Source organism: Watersipora subatra, chromosome 3, assembly GCF_963576615.1.
Source record: "Watersipora subatra chromosome 3, tzWatSuba1.1, whole genome shotgun sequence".
Classification (NCBI taxonomy): Eukaryota; Metazoa; Bryozoa; class Gymnolaemata; order Cheilostomatida; family Watersiporidae; genus Watersipora; species Watersipora subatra.
Genome location: NC_088710.1, coordinates 10,480,681 through 10,499,587, shown reverse-complemented (window position 1 = coordinate 10,499,587; position 18,907 = coordinate 10,480,681). Strand labels below are relative to the sequence as shown.

The following is an 18,907-nucleotide window of genomic DNA, read 5'->3' as shown; positions in this document are numbered from 1 at the left end:
AACGTTGGTAACATCCATGATGCTAGTGATACAATCATTACACTTCAGCTTTGGTGACCTAGCCAGCTGTAAAATAATCATTCTGTATCATTTTTGACTTCAGACATACTTGCATACTCATCATATTTAGTCATGTTTAGTTCAGCATATTAGTCTATTTACCTAGCCAAGGTCTGGCTCTTTGAGTGGGCGGGCTATTTCCCCTCCCCTCTTCATTCCCCTTCTCTCTTTTTCCCTTCTAACTTATTCTTTGGAGAAGGGGAAAAGAGAGAATGGGGATAAGAGAGGGTTGCAAATAAAGCCATGATGGCTCATGATTTGTGTGCAACAATTCATAGCTTTTATAGTTTTAATCTATGGTGGTTATCAGATATTATCACAGAATTGCTTTAGTTTACTGGATTATGTATACAAGAAGGTTTTTATGTGAAAATAAATGTAATTTTGTTACCTTCTTCCCATTAGATTCATTGTAAACAGGAGTGCAGTCAAGCGTGAGGTACAATACAGTGACGTTGCGTCATGCTATTTAGGTCTGACAGGCTTTTTTCCTATTGGCCAATCTAGGTATATATATCTATGGGCTTTCCTGATTGGCTGTCACCATCAATCGCCACTCCCACTCACCAAACCGGTTTGTTGGTTGTGTAAACCGGGCCAGCCAAGGGTTATGCCGAGTGGCACCAGAAGCCTTTTTTCTCTTGACTGAGAAACCAGACTGACGAGGGACTCATAGGTCAGGCTGGTTTCCCTGAAATTTTGTGTTTTTGCTGCACCTCACTCCTTTGGAGCTTTTGTAGCCGGCCTTCTAGTCATTTGCTAAAGGCAAGAGAGGTGTAAGCCTCTGTCCTTTGCCTTTTCAGCTCAAACGCAGTTTGCTCCAAATGCCTCCTGGTCTTTGCCTCTTTCATGTTAGGCCTTCTCTAGGGCTCCATAGTGACAGGTGCCTGTCCGAGCCCTTCCGGACAAGCATGGAAAGGCTTCAGCTAGCTCTTGCTTTGCACCGAGGACTGGCCCTGTCTCTCTCTCAAGCAGGTGTGGTTTGGCCAGGCCCTTACAACCCAGAGAGGCTCCACAAACTTAGACTAAAATTTAGGGTCCTTTCCTCATCTCCTCCTTTTATTTAGGAGTGAGACCCAGTCTCCTGGTGCATATAGCAGAGGCCCTTCTTGATCTTCCTGTCGGTTTCAACCTGTTCATCTCGGAGAATCGCATGCCCCTTTTCCAGCTTCTTCAACATCTCCACCACATATTTGCCCAAATATTGGGCCTTGGGGGTAGTGGGTTAAATTCCAGCTGGTCAGGTAGCCGCAAGTGTTATTTGAGCATCAGCAGGTAGGTCATCTCTAGTGGCTGATTGCGGTGTGGGGCGATTTGCTCTTATCATCTGAGAAAGTAACCTGTCCCACTTATCCTGACTCTGGGTTAGCAGCAGTGCTTGCAGGGAGTTGCCCAGCTGTCTATTGTTGCACTCAACGACACTGTTGGCTTGAGGGGATAGGGTGTAGTATGAGTCTTCTTCACAGAATCAACACAGCTCGGTCACTAGCTGACTTAACTGTGCACCCTGGTTGGTGAAGATCTGCTCCGATAAACCCATGTAGCAAAACATCCGTTCATCCAATGCCCTTGCAGCCACTCGAGCCATGGTCTCCGGGAGGAATAGGGCATTCTGCTACCTCATAAAGTGAGTACAAAGATCAACTTGTTCTCTATCAGAGTTGCCGGCATTGGTCTCACCAGGTCCACAGCTACCTTCTGCCAAAGTTGCCCGGTATAAAGTCTATGCTTAGTCTAGTCCATGCTTTGCGGCCTAGCCAACTTCACCACTTTTGAGCAGTCTTCTCACTGTTGCTGTTATTCTTGGCCAGTACCAGATCAGTTACAGCTACCTGATCATCCTACCCAACCCAGAATAGGCAAGGGTATGAGTCAGCCAGATGGTCGTTTCCCTGATGGCTGATGGGCAGACCGAGCAAAACCATGGCTTGCCATAGGGGTAATTCTGGGCCTCCAGTACCCCATCGGATCGTAGCCTGAGGAACAGACAAATTTTATGCAGCTGTCGGAATTGTTGACCTCTGAGATACAGCTGCTCCCAAGCCAGATCCTCACCCTGCTCAATGGCGTGGCACATAGTGGCTATCAGTCCTCAGCTCGTGGCTTGCATCTGAGCCAGCTCCCTTATTGTATCTTTATGAGTCTTCACGTGTGCTGTGGCACAGAGTCCTAGGGTAGCCTCGGTCAGTCCTGGGCTGGCTCCATCGGCTGTAGTAGCAGCGAATGGGTTCATGTGACCAACTGTCTTGTGTGTGTTTTTGTTGACTCCGTGCACAGTGAATGGGCTTCCCTTGGGTCCTTCCGGCAAATGCTTGCCTTCCAATGCAAGCTCACTGTGAGTTGGTCCTCTGTCTCTCAGCTTAATGAGCTCACATTGCCAACAGTCTTTGCAAGTCTGCCGGCTGAGCCCATCAGAGTTCTCTTGACGGAGACCAGCTCTGTGCTCCAGTGTGTACGGTCAGGATATCCAACCATCCGGCCATTTGGTTAGAGGGTTCCTTCCATTGACACAGCCACTGCAGAAAGGCATGATCGGTACGCAGGAGGAGCTGTGTGCCGTATAGGTATATCTGAAAGTGTTTTACGGCCTTTACAACAGCGAGCAGTTTCTCCAGGTCATGCAGTAGCTTCCCTCAGCAGGTGTCAGTGTTTTGCTAAAAACAGCTATCACTCTCTCGACCCCCCATTCTGTACTTAGAAGACCACTGCACCTTTGCAGCCACTGTCATCTGTATCTAAAACATTGACCGGCTTGGGTCTGAGTAGCCCAGTACAGTGGTCAAGGAGAGATGTCCCTTTAGCTCGTCAAAGGCTGTTTGGTCTGCCTTGTTCCATGTCTACTCTTCCCCCACTCATCAGTTGGTGTAGAGGCCATGCTATGGTGGCAAAGTTAGAAATATATTGCTGGTATTACCCTACCATTTCTAGGAAGCCTTGCAGCTTTCAGAGTTTCTTGGGGGTTGGCCATTGACAGACCGCCTGGGTCTTCTTCGAGTTGGTAGCTACTCTTTCTATGCTCACCACGTGGCCCATATACTAGACCTGTGATTGGAGGAGATCACACTTTGAGGGCTTCAACTTGCACCGACTCCTTTCAGGGGCTGGAGCACCTCCTCCAATTGTTGGCAGTGAGTGTCAAAGTTGGAGGCGATGACTATGATGTCATTTAGGTAGAGCAGTAGCGTCAATCAATGCAAGCCATGCAGTACTCGCTCTATCGACCTCTAAAAAGTGGCCAGTGCTGAGCTAAGACCAAAGACTCTCTGTTAGAGCTAAGACTTCTTCTGTGTATCAGTGTCCAAGGGTATTTGCCAGTAGCCATTGACCAAGTCCAGTGCACTAAAGTACCTGCTGCCGGACAACGCATCAAGGTTGTCATCAATCCAGGGAAGGGAGTAGGCATCTTGCTTGATGACTGCATTTAGTCAACGGTAACCGACCCAGAAACATTACTTGCCATCCTTTTTCATGACGAGTATGTTCCTGGCTTCTTCCATACAGGTGTCAACTTTGGCCACTTTTTTAAACTGGCTTATAAAGTTCTCGACATCTCCGGATTCCGAGTACTGAGGAGCCTTGAACTGGTGAGCTGGGCCTAATCCCAAAGTACTAATATCAGTTTTTTAATGACCTCTGCCAACCGGTCTGTCTTTCTTTCCGCGCTCCTTGAGCGTTTGTCATCCATATTACCTGTGAGAGAGCTGACCAAACTCAAGAGCCTGGTTGCTCGGGCAACCGAGTTCAGGGAAATCCCTTTTCACAGGTTACTCAAGTAAGTCCCCATCAACTGCTGAGAGACAATGATGCTGGTTCTAGCGCATGGCCCATCAGGGATCATGGATGACTCTCGTTCCTAGACTCATTCTTGCGGAGCTGAGATTTTGATCTCGCCACTGCCACCAGTGTAAAGGAAACTTCCCGTTCCTTCACATTCCACAAGCCAGTCATTCAGTCAAGCAATAAACACACCGAGTGTTAACCACTAGAATATGTATTTAAGCAATATAAATATATAAATAAACATGTATGCCCCTGTACAGTAAACGAGCATGCGTGCAGAGAGTGTGTGCGCAGTACGACTCTGCTGTATTGATCGTGATGATCTTCCTTGTATATCGAGACTTGACGACAGGCACTGCTTTTTTTCCTTTGCTCCTTCTCGATCTGCCAAGCAAGCTCACCGGCGACTGAGCCTCCTTCTATAATAAAGGGAGGGTTGGCCCGGCTATGCCGGTGATTGAAAGGTCGGTCTCGCCGGCTCTGGTTGCAGTCATCTGCCATACCACAGTGATATTTTCAAAATAATTGTTAGATATTGTATGCAATTAGTTTATATCACGTAAGTTGAAATGAGTAGATGGCCTGTAACTGTCATGTAAAAAATGAGAACGCAAACTTAATATAATTTTTATGCTAATGTTTTATGCTCACAGCCGGTTTAAAAGTTTTCAGTCCTTTCTTACAAATTTCTGACACACCCATCCATATATATATATATATATATATATATATATATATATATATATATATATATATATATATATATATATATATATATATAAATCTCAGTGTTTATCATTTGTTTGTTCCTCTGTCATTCGTATGTCCAGTTATAGCAATGAAGTTTTAAGAAAGAAAAATTCGGTTCGCACCGCACTTGAACTCGCAACCTTCAAGTCTGCAGACAGACATGCTAAACCACTATTACATTTCTAGCTAGCCGTAGTGATAAATTATTGTGAACATACCTATGTGCCGCCCAATCTTTAATGCCAATTTATTAATTTATTACCTCTGCAACGCTGGGCATTCAACTAGTCCTCATATAAGGCTGAGTTGTATAGTAAGTGAGAAATATGAGTAATAATGCTAGAACTTTAACTAAACATTAAAATTCATTTTACAGTAAGTCTTGAAATATAGTTATGAGATATGACAGTTTATAGAGAGTACAGTCTCCTTTCATGTATGCCAATAAATAGATTAGTAAATATTGCTGTATATATACATTTGCTATTGTGTGTGTGAACACTGGTTTTAGTATTTACATCTTTGTATTAGGACACGACTCAAGGAGTTTTCGATTTAACCAACATGGCGTTAGTACTTCATAATACAGTTATTGTATATAATGCATAGTATCCATCCTCTTAAGCTAAGTATCGACCAAAACAATACATGGTGGCAGCGGTGGAATAGATTTTTGTTATGGTTGAGACAGAGGAGGATGAACCCGTTGAGCCTGTAACTCCATCAATCGTTGTTCAGAACAATGATAGACATCTACCCAAAATAGACCTTCTTGCTTCATTAGTACTAGATGGTAACAGAGAGGCTAATTTTCGAGTTTTCAAAAGTAGGTGGGGCACATTTTTGGACTCACTAGACTCTCAAAGGAAGATGAAGAGTATCAGCAAGTGTTATTGTTATACACTGCTGAGCAAGATGCTACAAAAATGGTAGAATCATCTGCAGCATATGCCACCGATCAGAGTTGTGCATCAACACTTGACATTCTAGAACAATATTGTGTGAGGAGCAAAATGTCATTCACGAATGATACAACTTTAATGCAAGAAATCAACTGCTTTATGAATCATTTGATGTCTTTTATGCTGGCCTCAGAACATTAGCAAAAAGATGTGGTTATAATAATTTTAAAAGAGATAGTGGTAACAGTGAGACACTACTAGATGAAATGATTCGCGACATAATTGTGCTAGGAATTATGTCGCGAATCATTTCCTAAGAAAAGATGACCTAAGGAAAAGATTAATTTCACAAGGCACTGTATTAACCTTAGCTATTGCAGTTAGACTGTGTCGGAGCCAAAAAGTTACTTCTACAGCGATGAAGTCTATGGGGGCCAGTGTTAAATCAGTTGACGCTGTGCAGCATCCCAAAAAGCTTAAGCAAAAGAGCCACGGCCAAGCATACTTCCCAGCCTGCAACAGATAGAAGACAACATAACTCAAAAGCCAGCAGCTATAGCAAGAAGCAATGCACAATATGTGGCAGGGAGTCACATCCAAAACTGAAATACCCAGCACTATATTCTACTTGTAAAAAATGTCAAAAGACAGGGCATTAGGCAAAGTGTTGTCAGAGTAAAGCTACTCATGAAGTAACTGCTTCAACAAGTTGTCAAGACTACCTTTTCACTGGCGAACTCACAATAAATGAGGTGGCGACATGGAAAGCTGAGGTCAATGGAAATGGCTGCCAGACTACCTTCAAATTAGATAGGGGGAGGGGGGACAGATGAGACAGTTATTAGTCATTTGGAACCTTGGCTTAATAATGTCAATCTCTCAAAGCCAGCAATTGAGCTTCACGGTCCAGGCTAAAAACTAGTTGAACTTTTAGGTACCTTCGAGGCTGTACTTTCTTACAAGGGGAGAAAGCACACAGAGGTAGTTCACGCTGTTAAAGATTAACCAACTTACTTGCTTAGTAGGTCAGCTTGTCTAACACTATGCCTTGTTACTTGCCACAAAGATGAAAGCAAAATGGCTTCTCACAAAGATGATACTGTGGCTAAGTTTCCTAAGTGATTTACAGGTCTAGAGCTCTTGAAAAACTATACATATCAGATTTCATTGAACACTGATGCTAAGCCTACATGCATATACATACAAAAAAATATACCACACCCGCTGAGAGAGAGAAAGCCAAAGAACAACTCAACAGGATGGTAGACCAAAGAGTTATATTGCTAGTCACAGAGACTATATTGCTACGCTAGTAGCTAGAGTTATATTGAGAGTCACATATTGCTAGTCACCTACAGAGTGGTGTAGTGGTTTAGTGAATGTGCTTAAGCTTTCAGATGTTAGACTGTGCGTAGACCTAACAAGACTAAACAATGCAGTAAGAAGAGAGGTTCACTCTATGGCTACAGTAGATGAAAGTTTAAGTCAACTAGGAAACAGCAGAATATTTTTAATGCTTGACGCCAACAGCGGCTTTTGGCAGGTAAATTTTGAAAAGAGTCCAGGAAACTTACAACTTTCTCATCACCGTTTGGTAGATTTTGCTTTAAGCGTCTACCTTTTTGGCATATCTAATGATCCTGAGATATTCAAGAGAGCTATGAGCATGTTGATATCTGAGCGACCAGAAGTGTCTTGTCACATGGATGACATCCTCATTTATGGTGAAGACTTGGAAAGTCATGACAGAGCTTTGTACAGAGTGTTAGAAAAGCTGCAGAAGTCAGGAATCACTCTTAACCTCAGTAAGTGTCAGTTTAGAGCACCTACACTAAACTTCTTGGGTTATGTCATAGATGCTGAGAGAGTAAAACCAGATCCAGCTTAGGTACAGGCAATGAAAAACTTTCCTCCATCTGATAATAAAACTGAGCTAACAAGGTTGAATAAAATGCTAAACCAGGTGGCTAGATTCATTCAGCTGCTGGCTACTATAAAGGGAGCTACTGAAAGAACAGAGAGAATGGCTATGGGATAAACCAAAGGAGCCAGTTTTCAAGAAGATCAAGAGACCACTGATGTCAGCACAAACTAGCTAACAAACCCTAAGCTTGAGACTCTTATAGCAACTGATTCTAGCAATGAAGGGTTAGGAGCTACAATGTTCCGAATACAAGAAGATGGAACAAGAAAGCCTGTAACCTAAGCTTCCAAATCGGAGGGGAACTATGCAGTCATAAAAAAAGAAGCATTAAGAGTGGTCTGAACCTGGGAAAAATTTGATCAATATGTTGGAGTAATGATGTTCACAGTAGAGACAGATCATCGTCCTTTAGTCTCCTTTCTGATGAGTAAAGACTTGGATGAAGTTCCAGCTCAGATCCTAAGGATGCGTTTACGACTCATGAGATACGCTCCAGCGGTAGTGTATGTCCAAAGATGTCGGAACAATATAGCTGATGCACTCTCAAGGAAACCAACTGGGGTTCCGACACTCAAGGACTCATTATTGGTTGATGAGCTAGAAACTAGTACAGCCAGAATTTATGACTTACTTTCACAGAGCCAATTAGTACCAGAGATCCAGGAAGCACAAGAGAATGACGTTATCTGTCAACAAGTTACATATTATTGTAGAAAAGAATGGCCAGCCCACAAGTTTGATTTAAACTGAGTTATCTATCCCTGCTGAGATCAACAAAGCTATTTTTCATGTGTTGGAGGACTTCTATTATATGAGAACAGAATAGTGGTTACTACAGTTCTACAACTAAAGGTACTAGAGCAGATTCACCAGGCACACCAAGGCATTGTAAAATGCCAAGGATGTGCCAGGAGAGCTGTCTGATAGCCTTCTATGATGATCCAAATCAAAATCATGGTCCAACAGTGTGAACTATGCAAGAAGAACTCACCAACTTCTACTGAGCCACTCTGTCCTTCTACACTGCCTGACAGACCATGGCAGAGATTAGGGCAGATCTATTCCAGTTCCAAGATAAACACTATCTGTTGCTAGTAGACTTTTATAGCAGGAGGATTGAAGTTCAACAGCTCAGTTCATTAGGAACCAGGACGGGTATAGACCCCATGAAGTCCATCTTTAGTATTCATGGCATACCTGACCAGGTTCTCTCGGACAACGGACCTCAGTTCGCATCAAAAGAGTTTCAGGAATTTGCTACTTCGTAAAAATTTACAGGCGTAACCAGTTCCTCACCCTATCCCAAAGCTAATAGAAATTCAAAACATGTGATGGGCACTGTTAAGAGGTTGTGGGAGAAGAGCAATGACTACTTTTTGAGCCTAATCATATACCGGGCTACACCCCTGGAGAATGGTTATACACCATCTGAGCTACTTATGGTAAGGATGCTGCAAACTACATTGCTCAGCTTTCTAGGAACTATAATGCATAGACCTGTTCACAGAGCAGATATTCAAGAAAAAGAAAGTCACATCAACTCTAGGACTAAGAAGAACTATGATGAACAACACAGAGCGTTCCAGTTGCCTCCTCTGGACCCAGGAGCAAAAAGTGGTAGTGAGCGATATGGACCGGAAGGTGTGGTCATGCAGTCAGCAGGCCCATGTTCACTGGTTGTTCAGACTGACAAAAGTACTGTCAGGAGGAACAAGGGCGCTCTGGTAAAGATCAAAAACCAAGAAATGTCCGTGGTGGCCTGTGGAGCAGAGGGCGCAGGCCAATGTCAGGTCACTCTAGCTAGCTGCGTGTCATCACAGACAGCACCAGATACTCTGTGCGCAAAAGACACCAATCAATTTCAGGCCACTTCAGCCAGCCAGGTGTCTGCTGCAAAGAGGCGGATAGGCCAGCAAGGGCCACAAGATTACCAGTGAAGCTGAAGGACTATTACACCAACTTTTAGAGAAATGCTTTACCGACAAACGATACCTAGAGGACTATTTTCAATATGGACAATCAACTAGTTTAACTTCTAATCTAGTTCTAATCTAATGAGACGATCAATTTTAAATTAGAACTCCACCTTAGAGGGGGAGATGTTGTATATATACATCTGCTATTGTGTGTGTGTGTGTGCGCACTAGTTTTGGTATTTACACTGTTGTATGAGTACATGGCTCAAGGAGTTTTTGGTTTAACCAACATGGCGTTAGTACTTCATGAATAAAGCTATCGTGTAAAATCCAAAGCATCCATCCTCTTAAGATAAGTATCGACCAAAACAATACAAATATATTATAGGTGCCATGTACTAAACAATTATAGGATTTTAAGGAGTTGTCTTTTCTCAGATAGTTTTGCTAATTTCGTTCCTAAACTTGTTTTGATTGTTACGGGACGATAACTATTCAAAATAGCCCTAGCCGTAACGTTAAAGGATCTGCGAGCATGTCATATTAGTTCTTGGCGCCTAGTGAATCTTAATTTTTTCTACTTCAGAAACTTTTAATTGTTCGAGATTAACGCTCTCAGAGTGGCATTTTTACAATGCCTGGAATTCTCAATCGCTTGGAGATTGAGAATTTCAAGTCTTGGAAAGGAAAGCAAACGATTGGACCATTTGCTAGGTTCACGGCAATTATTGGACCAAATGGTTCTGGTAAGTATTAGGCCTACACATTAAATCTGAATAACACTTTACTCAACCAAAGATATGTGTAAATCGGTAACGTGTAGGTTGACGTGGTTTCTGTTTATTTCAATTCATTTTTAGCATAAATTTTGAGCATCAGTTGACAGCAATAGTCGCAAGCGATTAAGCGCGGCTCAAAATCGGCCCATCGTTACAATTCTGTTGCATTAGGTAACAGCATTTGAATGAGTAGTGCAACTTTATAGATAGAATGACAATAAGTTGCAGTAAAAAGTGGCGTAACATTTTTATTATATCATTTTAAGGATGTTGCGTAATAAAAATATGAAATTAATTGAAAACCTATAACTTTAAATGTTCAAACTGTAGCCCACCAACTCTTACGCAAGCTTTTTCCAAAGCGTTTGCATATGGAACTTGGAATATCATCACCAGTAAGAATATTTTAGGTTATTTGTAGCTAGGTGTATTACTTTCCAAGTTGTTTCATCGTCGCACAATAACTGGAAATAGCAATGAACTGCAACTCTAGCAGTGAATCTGATGATATTAATTGGTTCTAGCATTTTTTCTATCAAGTTATAGGAGCATCTGGTTTATACAATATGACTACAGAGATAATTGCCTCTAAGATATATGTTATGCATGCAAGTATAGCATAGTAAAATGATACAAACTGAGCACCTAAAAGTCAACAACAACCTTTTTAAATGTTAAAATAATCTTCAAATACAGATCTTTACTATTTTTGCTCTTCAAACATTAGACTTGGTTGTCCTGTTATCTGTGATAATCAATTATTTTAGGCAAATCAAATCTCATGGATGCTATCAGTTTTGTGTTGGGTGAAAGACCGTCCCATCTAAGAGTGAAGAAGTTAAGTGTAAGTAGAATCAGATCAAGATGGCATTAGACTTTGATATGAAACTCTAGATTATCTTTTGCTAGTGATAGATATAATCTTTTATCTATAATCTTTATAATAACTTGATATAATTTATGCTGTTTTAGGGCTTATCACAGGAGATTAGTTTGGAAATGTTTTACACGTTTCTGTGCGTGCTATTGGTTACAGTTTCTGTGGAAAATATATACATGTAACGGTGTTGTGTGTTCGCTGTTTCTAAACTGAATGGTTTTGGAGTTGTTTCCATTCCAAACCGTTGAAATGATAAAATCTAAATGCATTCGACACCATTTCGCTTCGTTGAATTTGTGCGAAGGCACTTGTTGTGAGTCAATCTACTACAACCGAATCTACTGTAACAAGTTTAGTTTTGAGGGATACCTTTTGAAGAAAGATCTAGCGCAACTCCGAATCGTTGAAATGGTAGGGTCCAAATTCGTCGGCAGTGGGCAACCAACGCCGGACCTGTTCAAAGCATGGAAACAATCATCATGGCCCTGCTGGAACGTAGGTTTAGTTGTTAATAACATAATGGATGAAAAATGTTAATTCGTTTCTTTCATCAAAATGAAATATTAAATTTCATTTCGCTAAAATGAAATGTCAGCCGAAATGTAAATTTCATTTCGATGCTTTTTATAATATTTTCTGTAAAACTCTTCTCAAATACTTTCTTTGAGTTTGTTATACTGCTATGTAAGGACTTGATTCATGGAGCCCCGGTTGGAAAGCCAGTTGCCAACAAGGCTCACGTAGCAGCCGTGTATGTGGATGAGGAAACCGAGGAAGAGACTGTGTTTATCAGAGGCATATCCGGGTCATCGTCAGAGTGGAGACTCAATGGACGGGTGAGGAATGTTGTATTTTACTCACTTAGGTATCTAGATGTGATAAGGAATGTATTGGCGGCATGCGCTGTTGCATGTGATTAACATGGATTGAAATTCAGTCGTAATATCTGAACAATAAGCAACAACGTGGAGTATTCTTTATGGTAGGACTGATTTAAGTATATCCGCAGAACGGAAGTGAGGATTATCCGTAGTAATGTTTCTTGCCTCGTTATGGCTGTATATAACTCTACGGTTGTGTAAGTCTATGGATATATGTCTATGGATATTTACACTATGTACATGACATGTAAATTTACATACACTCTGAAGTCAGTCATTGCAGTCTCATGAAGATTTTTAAACAGAGAATGCATTTTGGTCATGTGACAGCTATTTCCTGAACATTTTCAATCTTCAGAAGGTTCTTGAAGATTGAAAATGTTCAAATCAACAAAACCTTGGTTCAAATTTAGACATAGAGTGCGTCCTCGGGTTACGATGTCCTTGTTATAAGATTTTTCGTCTTACGAAGTGGAACATGATGGTTTTTCATAATTCATATGAATATATTCAACGGATTCATACGAATTCATACAAATTCATATGAATTCAAATTCATATACGAATTCACATGAATTTGTTTTCAAAAAAATGAATTCAACAAAAATTTTTTACTCGAAATCCAAATCTGGCAGTCGATGTGCTTATTACGTCGAAATAACAAAGATGCTGATATGCTGTTTCCCGAAGACCTTCTCACAACGTCTGAAGGAGATACGATGACCGATTTCTCTGAGTGTAGCATTCCTCGTGTGAAAAGTAGTAATCTTTGCCCTTTGAACTAGTAGCAAAGTGGGAGTTGCAATCTCTTCAAACAAAGGGTCAGGGATCAGACAACCTCTCTTAGCCTGCTAATAAAAATCTACTTTGTTACATATTAAATTTATTTTCAAGTATACAGTAACATAATTAGCATTAATACGTTTTTTGCCTCCTTTCTGCTCTACCCACTACATGTACCAGCTCAAATCACATCACTCCAAAGGTACGGTAATAAAATTTAATTTCTTCTTTCGATGGCCATAAAATGGTCAAGTATTCGAAAGGCTCCTTTCGAGAACAGTATTGCTCGGGCTTTCTTGTCAAATTAGGTTGAAAAAGGTTTTAATGAGGTCGACTAAAGGTTTGAGGAAAGCCCCAAACTGATGGGTGATAAAATTTTAGCGATTGAAAAGGCGAAGTTCAGTAAAATAGTTAAAAGTACATACTAAAACTTAGCTTTAAGTGTGTGTTTAGTAAGCTGAATTCATTTAAAGGTTGACTTGTAACAAAGTTCACATTACAGTTATTTGGTATCAAAAGATTCACTGTCTTACTCTGCTGTGTTGTAAGCGCAAAATATGTGGAAATGTGATTACAAGCCCTTAAAAGCTCAAAAACGAACAGTTAATCGCCTCCATCATGAAACCGCCGTAGATCGTAATCAGTTTATTTCTCTGACGTAATCATTACATTTGGTTATTGTTTTGACACGTGATGTTCTCACGTGAATGGAAAGGCCAATAAAAGGCTCAATATAAAACTTCTAGTAGCACTCATTTATGACAAACACTTCGGGTTTCACCGAAGAGCTCTTACCAAATAAAGATGCTCGGTAGTTTACAGTTTTGTTTCGGCTTGGTCTAATCGTCTAGTCGTAATCTGATCATGAGACCCATACTTCTTGCCAAACAGCGCGAACAATTTCTGCAGCATTTTTCTGCTATCACAGGGGACCAACAAGCTCGTCATGTTTATCAGAGGATGATATGCACTCCTTCGAGTTGAGTTAACAAATTAAACGAATTTTTACAATAGGTTTTGAGATATCAATGCTCAAAATGACAGCATTACCAATGATGATGAAATGGACGCGTAAGGACAATAGACATGGTTTTATTGAATGCGTGAAGTATATTTGTGAAAATATTTCGACGAATGAGGTTGCATGAAAGTGTAAACAGAAGCCATCTTGTTCAACTATGTCCCGTTTGAGCCGTTTTGGAAAGAGATTCTAATCTACGGCAGTTTCGAGGTAGCGGCGATTAGCTGTTCATTTTTGAGCTTTTAAGAGCTTGTAATCACATTTCCACATATTTTGCACCTACAACACAACATAGTAAGACATGGTGAATATTTTGATACCAAATAACTGTAATGTGAATTTTGTTGCCAGTCGACCTTTAAGTTAAGTTCAAAGTTTATGTTATACTTCTGTGTCGAAGGTAAGACTCCTTACAGTTCGTGTCGCTGTTACTGCTATTACAAGTTGTACATTGTAATGTTACATTTGATACAGCTCAACCACTAAATGTACTAAAGTTACTGCAGGTAACTATAGTCACTAAGGTTAACATGTTACTGTGTTCCTAATTTTTAATATGTACAGTACCTATATAAAAATTCTGATGATTCTTACCTTGCATTATACAATTGCTATGGGTTTCTATACCCCTCTATACGACATTTCTTCTATACGATACCGGCGCTAAAACGGATTAAAATCGTATGGCGAGGGTCCATTGTTGTATCATTATTAACTTTCAGTCATTTTCTCTCAAGAACTTTAATATATAATCTTGCTGTATTATTATTATATATTATATATATAATAATAATATATATATATATTATGTATATTATTATTGCTGTGTATTATGCTAATGGCTGTACACCTACCTTATGATTTTATACAGAGATGCAGTGAATCTGAGTACGTGGATGCCTTGGCAGAGATTGGCATCCTTGTGAAGGCTAAGAACTTCCTTGTCTACCAGGGAGAGGTGGAGAGCATCGCTATGAAAAATGCTAAGGACAGGACTGTCATGTTTGAGAAAATCAGCAAGTAGGCTATGCTCCTTCCGCTAAAAGTTTGCTTCATTAGTTTTATAATGCTCGATGGGAAATAGAATCAAGGCTATGTCATTTAGCCTTATAGAATGACATTGCTCTACAAAGCCACTGTATATATGTAGTCACTCTGAGTGCAGAGAGAAGGAGCTAAAAGAAAGAATATTTTTTGTTGATACGTGTAATATTTGCTGAGTTTTAAAAATCTGTTTTTTTTTCTTACATGTTCAATTTTCACTTACCGTAAAACCTTTATTTGAACGCTACCTCTAAAAGAACGCCACTATAAAAAAGTTGAAAAATACAGCATCACCCTTTAATTGAATGCCACCTCTATTTAACCACCACTTTGACATGTTTGTCACGAACCCACAATAAAAAGTGATCAGTAGAAGAGTGTTCACAGAGCGGTACTAATAATGACTCGGTTACATCAATAACAATGAATTTTTTTGGTGTTGCTTTAATGGTTGCCATTAGAGATGCCCCGATTCTAATTTCACCAGCCGATTCAGATACCGATTCGATATACCAATTCTTATTGAAAAATAATCCGATTTAGATACCGATTCAGATATTTTGGGTTGCATAGATAATTGTTAATTTTATTATGCAAATATAAATATAATGCAGAGAAAATATAAATATTGATGTATTATTTGTTTGTCTTTATGGAAAAAAGATATACATGTATATACATTCACATCCTGCCATACCGTGCTTTTAGTAACAAAACAGTGCATGTTTCTTGAAATCTGTTATTAATAATGATAAATACTGTTAGTGATACAGCTTTATCTGTGATAATGAAGTTTCTCTTCTACTGCTGAACGAACTGTTGCGCCTGTACCTGTTTAAAGCAAATAAATGTTTCGTTTAATTACCGTTAGTGATTCAATTATCTCAGTGAAGCGGCTTCATTTTGTATCGCTAACGATGTAGCCAGTCGTGTTGAAGAAAGATTCACTTGTCACGTATCATGGAGGACAGGCTAAATACCGATAAGCCACTGAGGTTATTTTATGCGATACAAACGATACATCATAGTGCCAGAATCAAGAGAGAGATAGATAACTTTATGCATCAACTGCTCAAATTACTTTCGTAATGCTAGTAAATAGAAACATTACACTGCATTCTGTATCTCATCATTTTTCTTATGTGCGTGATTGGCTGCAGTAAATCATATCGCTGTAATTGGGAAATACCACACTTTCTGATTACGTCCTACCTAAAACCAAAAGATTCCTCAGCTGTGTGGATGTTTATTAGGCTATAGACATGAAATAGATTGTGTGACAGACTCGGAATTCATTAGGTAACAGTTAGGAACTTGCAGCTGATGATTTTTTATTAGTGTAGCAGGCTAAAATACGGTTTTCTGCTAAATAGTTGATCTGTAAAAAGTATCTGAAATTTCTGATTTTTTAAGAAAAGATCGGCCGATACCGATTCAGATACTTAACACCCATATCGGCACCGATACCGATTCCGATATTAGAATTGGGGCAACTCTAGTTGCCATAGTTTAAGTGACAGTGGTACAGTACTGAGAAGATCGATCGTTACAATCTCCAGAACTACACTCTGATTTGAAGTCACTAAAGTCTAAATCCGATCCATCGCTTCAGATTTATCCATAACGTGGTTTACAACCTTAATTAAAGGCTTTAAAACATTTTGACGAATGATGAGAATATTCTTCAGGCACTATGTAGGATGTAATAGCAGCCATTGTTACGGCGTATCGAAGTTCGTTGTCTAACTCTAAAGATTTACTGTTTTTTTAAAACTTTGAAAACGATGCCATCAAAATAATTAATAACTGCATCGGGCTAATGCTTCACTCAAAGTAGTTCCTTGGTCAACTCGGTCTGGTACTTCGATGTTCTTGAAAAATGGTTTTGCAAAAATGCTGAGGCCGGCGGCATTAATGTCGCTCCCTCGAAGGAGAGTGCAAAATGTAGGCAACATTAGCATTTCTTCGCCCGTAGAAGAGTTAAGTTTATTTTTCCAAAATTTTGTCAAGCTAATCGAAAACTACAGCACCACCCTCTATTTGAGCGTCACCTTTAATAAAACGCCACTATAGGGCAAGGTTGGAAAAAACTGCCAAGGCGCTCAAATAAAGGTTTTACGGTATGTATTCCATCAAATATCATTGGTCAGTGCAACAGTATCTGATACTATAGGTTGTAGAGCATGCATAGACAACTTGATAAACCTTCTAACTTGAATTTGAGAGGCTAAAGCTTATAACACCAATGGCTCCCGGTTTGGAGACCAGAATAGCACAGCTGTAAAAAATTGTCTGATTTACACAATCATGAAATTTTATATCGATTGTGAAGCCATTGCACTAGATGTTCGGTTAAAAAATCTCGCTGTCATAAGCTTCACAATCAGTTTGAGATGCAATGTAGCACATGCAGACACTTGTTTACCTTTGCCATGTTACATGTCATCACTTGTGCAGATCTGGAGAGCTAAAGGAGCAATATGAGACTGCCAAGGCTGATGTAAAGAAGGCTGAGGAGGAGACTCAGTTCAACTTTACCAAGAAGAAAGGAATCGCAGCGGAGAAAAAAGAAGCCCGAGTAGAGAAAGAAGAGGCTGAGAAATACCAGAAACTCTCTCAGCAAATGGTGAGGGGACAATTTTGACTAGTATGATCTGGTTTTTTGTGAAATTATATTTATGTTTGTGATGAGGTAGTTGGATTATACCATTGTTGATGGAGCTGTTAAATTGTATCTCTGCCCATTGCCAATCACCCGAGAGTATTGGACTAAAATATGTATTTCTATGAAAGCACTAGTCGAAGCTTGCCTAAATTTTGTGACTGCCATCTTGCAAATATGGTGAGAGTTGAAGTCATGCCAACGGAATTTACGACCCAACCGCAACGGTATATCAATCTTTAAGAAAACAAAATCTTGTCATAAATTTTGGGACAACTTTTTAACAGATGTTATGAAAGTTTCTCTGTTGTTTGTGATAACAGAATAAACATAGCGATGGAAGTTACGTGATGGTCTGGTTGCAATGTTGATTTGAGTTAGTGAGTGAACCCTGTCTTTAAATACCTAACACTCAATATTGAAACAGCATGCTTCTTTTGGAACAGTATGTTTCGCACACATTACGCTGCGATAGCTGTATTATATAGTATGTATATAGAATCATGCTATTCTCTGTAGTTCAGCAGGAAGGCTCAATATCTGTAAGAACCTATGGGAAGCCCCATATCATAAGTCGTGTTTTTTTTTGTTCTTGAATGATATTTATAAAGCGTTCTCTCAGTTAGGAGCTCAAGCTATTTAGCGAGTGTCACAGTATTAGCAGTTTCATAGTTAAACAAAATCAACGTTTTGAATTCAGTTGTTTTGTTGTTTCAGTTAATTATTATGACTCTACCTTATCTAAAGGTCCCACTCATAACAAGAGTTTGTAACTTATCATAGAATATACAGTGCATCCTCAGGATACGATTACCCCGATGTACGATTTTTTCACCTTTCGAAGTTGAACGCGATGATTTTTTCACCTCATCATACGAATCTTATTTTATCATACGAGTTCAACAAAATTTTTGCCCGAGTTCAAAATTGGTAGTCGCTATGCTTATTACGTATGTCAAAATAACAAAGACACTGGAATGCTATTCGCCGAAAATGTTTTCACAACGCCAGAAATAGACATGATGACTAGTTTCTCTCAGTTCAGCAATTCTCATGTGTAAAACGATAAAATTTTCCATTTGAGACTGGTAGCAAAGTTGGAGTTGCGATCCCTTCAAACAGAAGGTCAAACAACTTTCCTTCACTTGCTAACGAAAATCCACTTCATTAGGAAAACAGCATCGTTCGGGCTTTTTTGCCGAATTAGGTCAAAAAAAAGTTTTAAACAGGTTCGCTAAAAGTTATAGCGAAGACAGAAACTGATAAGTGATAAAACTTTAGTGTTACCAAGTTGAAATTCAGTAAAATACATACTAAAACTTAACTTTAAGTCTGTTTAGTAATAAACTAAACTTATTCGGAGTGAATTCAAAGTCTATGTTATACGTACGGCTGTCTTGAAAGTAAGAACATAGGCCTGCTGCTTCTACTGCACATACATGTTGTGCATTGTAATGTTACATTTTATTATTGATCGTACTCACTATATACACTAAGGTTACTGTAGGTAACTACAGTTGCGAAG

At 39.6% G+C, this 18,907-nt stretch overlaps 2 protein-coding genes across 2 annotated transcripts in view; both read left to right on the top strand.

The window, feature by feature from the left end:
* Positions 1–5,268: 5,268 nt before the first annotated feature.
* LOC137390327 (uncharacterized) lies at positions 5,269–8,684 on the top strand. The gene is made up of 4 exons (XM_068076659.1): positions 5,269–5,416; positions 7,091–7,297; positions 7,805–8,004; positions 8,451–8,684. Exons 1-4 carry the CDS (start codon positions 5,269–5,271, stop codon positions 8,682–8,684), a joined length of 789 nt encoding a protein of 262 aa, XP_067932760.1.
* A 1,218-nt stretch (positions 8,685–9,902) lies between these two features.
* LOC137391518 (structural maintenance of chromosomes protein 1A-like) overlaps positions 9,903–18,907 on the top strand; it is a 43,105-nt gene continuing 34,100 nt past the window's right edge. The window contains exons 1-5 of the mRNA XM_068078020.1: positions 9,903–10,078; positions 10,879–10,955; positions 11,681–11,827; positions 14,548–14,696; positions 17,178–17,346. Of these exons, the coding sequence (XP_067934121.1) occupies positions 9,967–10,078; positions 10,879–10,955; positions 11,681–11,827; positions 14,548–14,696; positions 17,178–17,346 (654 nt within the window). The 5' untranslated portion in view covers positions 9,903–9,966. The remainder of the gene's footprint in view (positions 10,079–10,878; positions 10,956–11,680; positions 11,828–14,547; positions 14,697–17,177; positions 17,347–18,907) is intronic.

Coding starts and splice junctions, on each gene's coding strand:
- LOC137390327 (XM_068076659.1), top strand. CDS start 5,269: ATGGTTGAGACAGAGGAGGATGAACCCGTTGAGCCTGTAACTCCATCA. Junction 5,417..7,090: donor TAATTTTCGAGTTTTCAAAA/GTAGGTGGGGCA, acceptor ACCGTTTGGTAG/ATTTTGCTTTAAGCGTCTAC. Junction 7,298..7,804: donor AGGAATCACTCTTAACCTCA/GTAAGTGTCAGT, acceptor TGATGTTCACAG/TAGAGACAGATCATCGTCCT.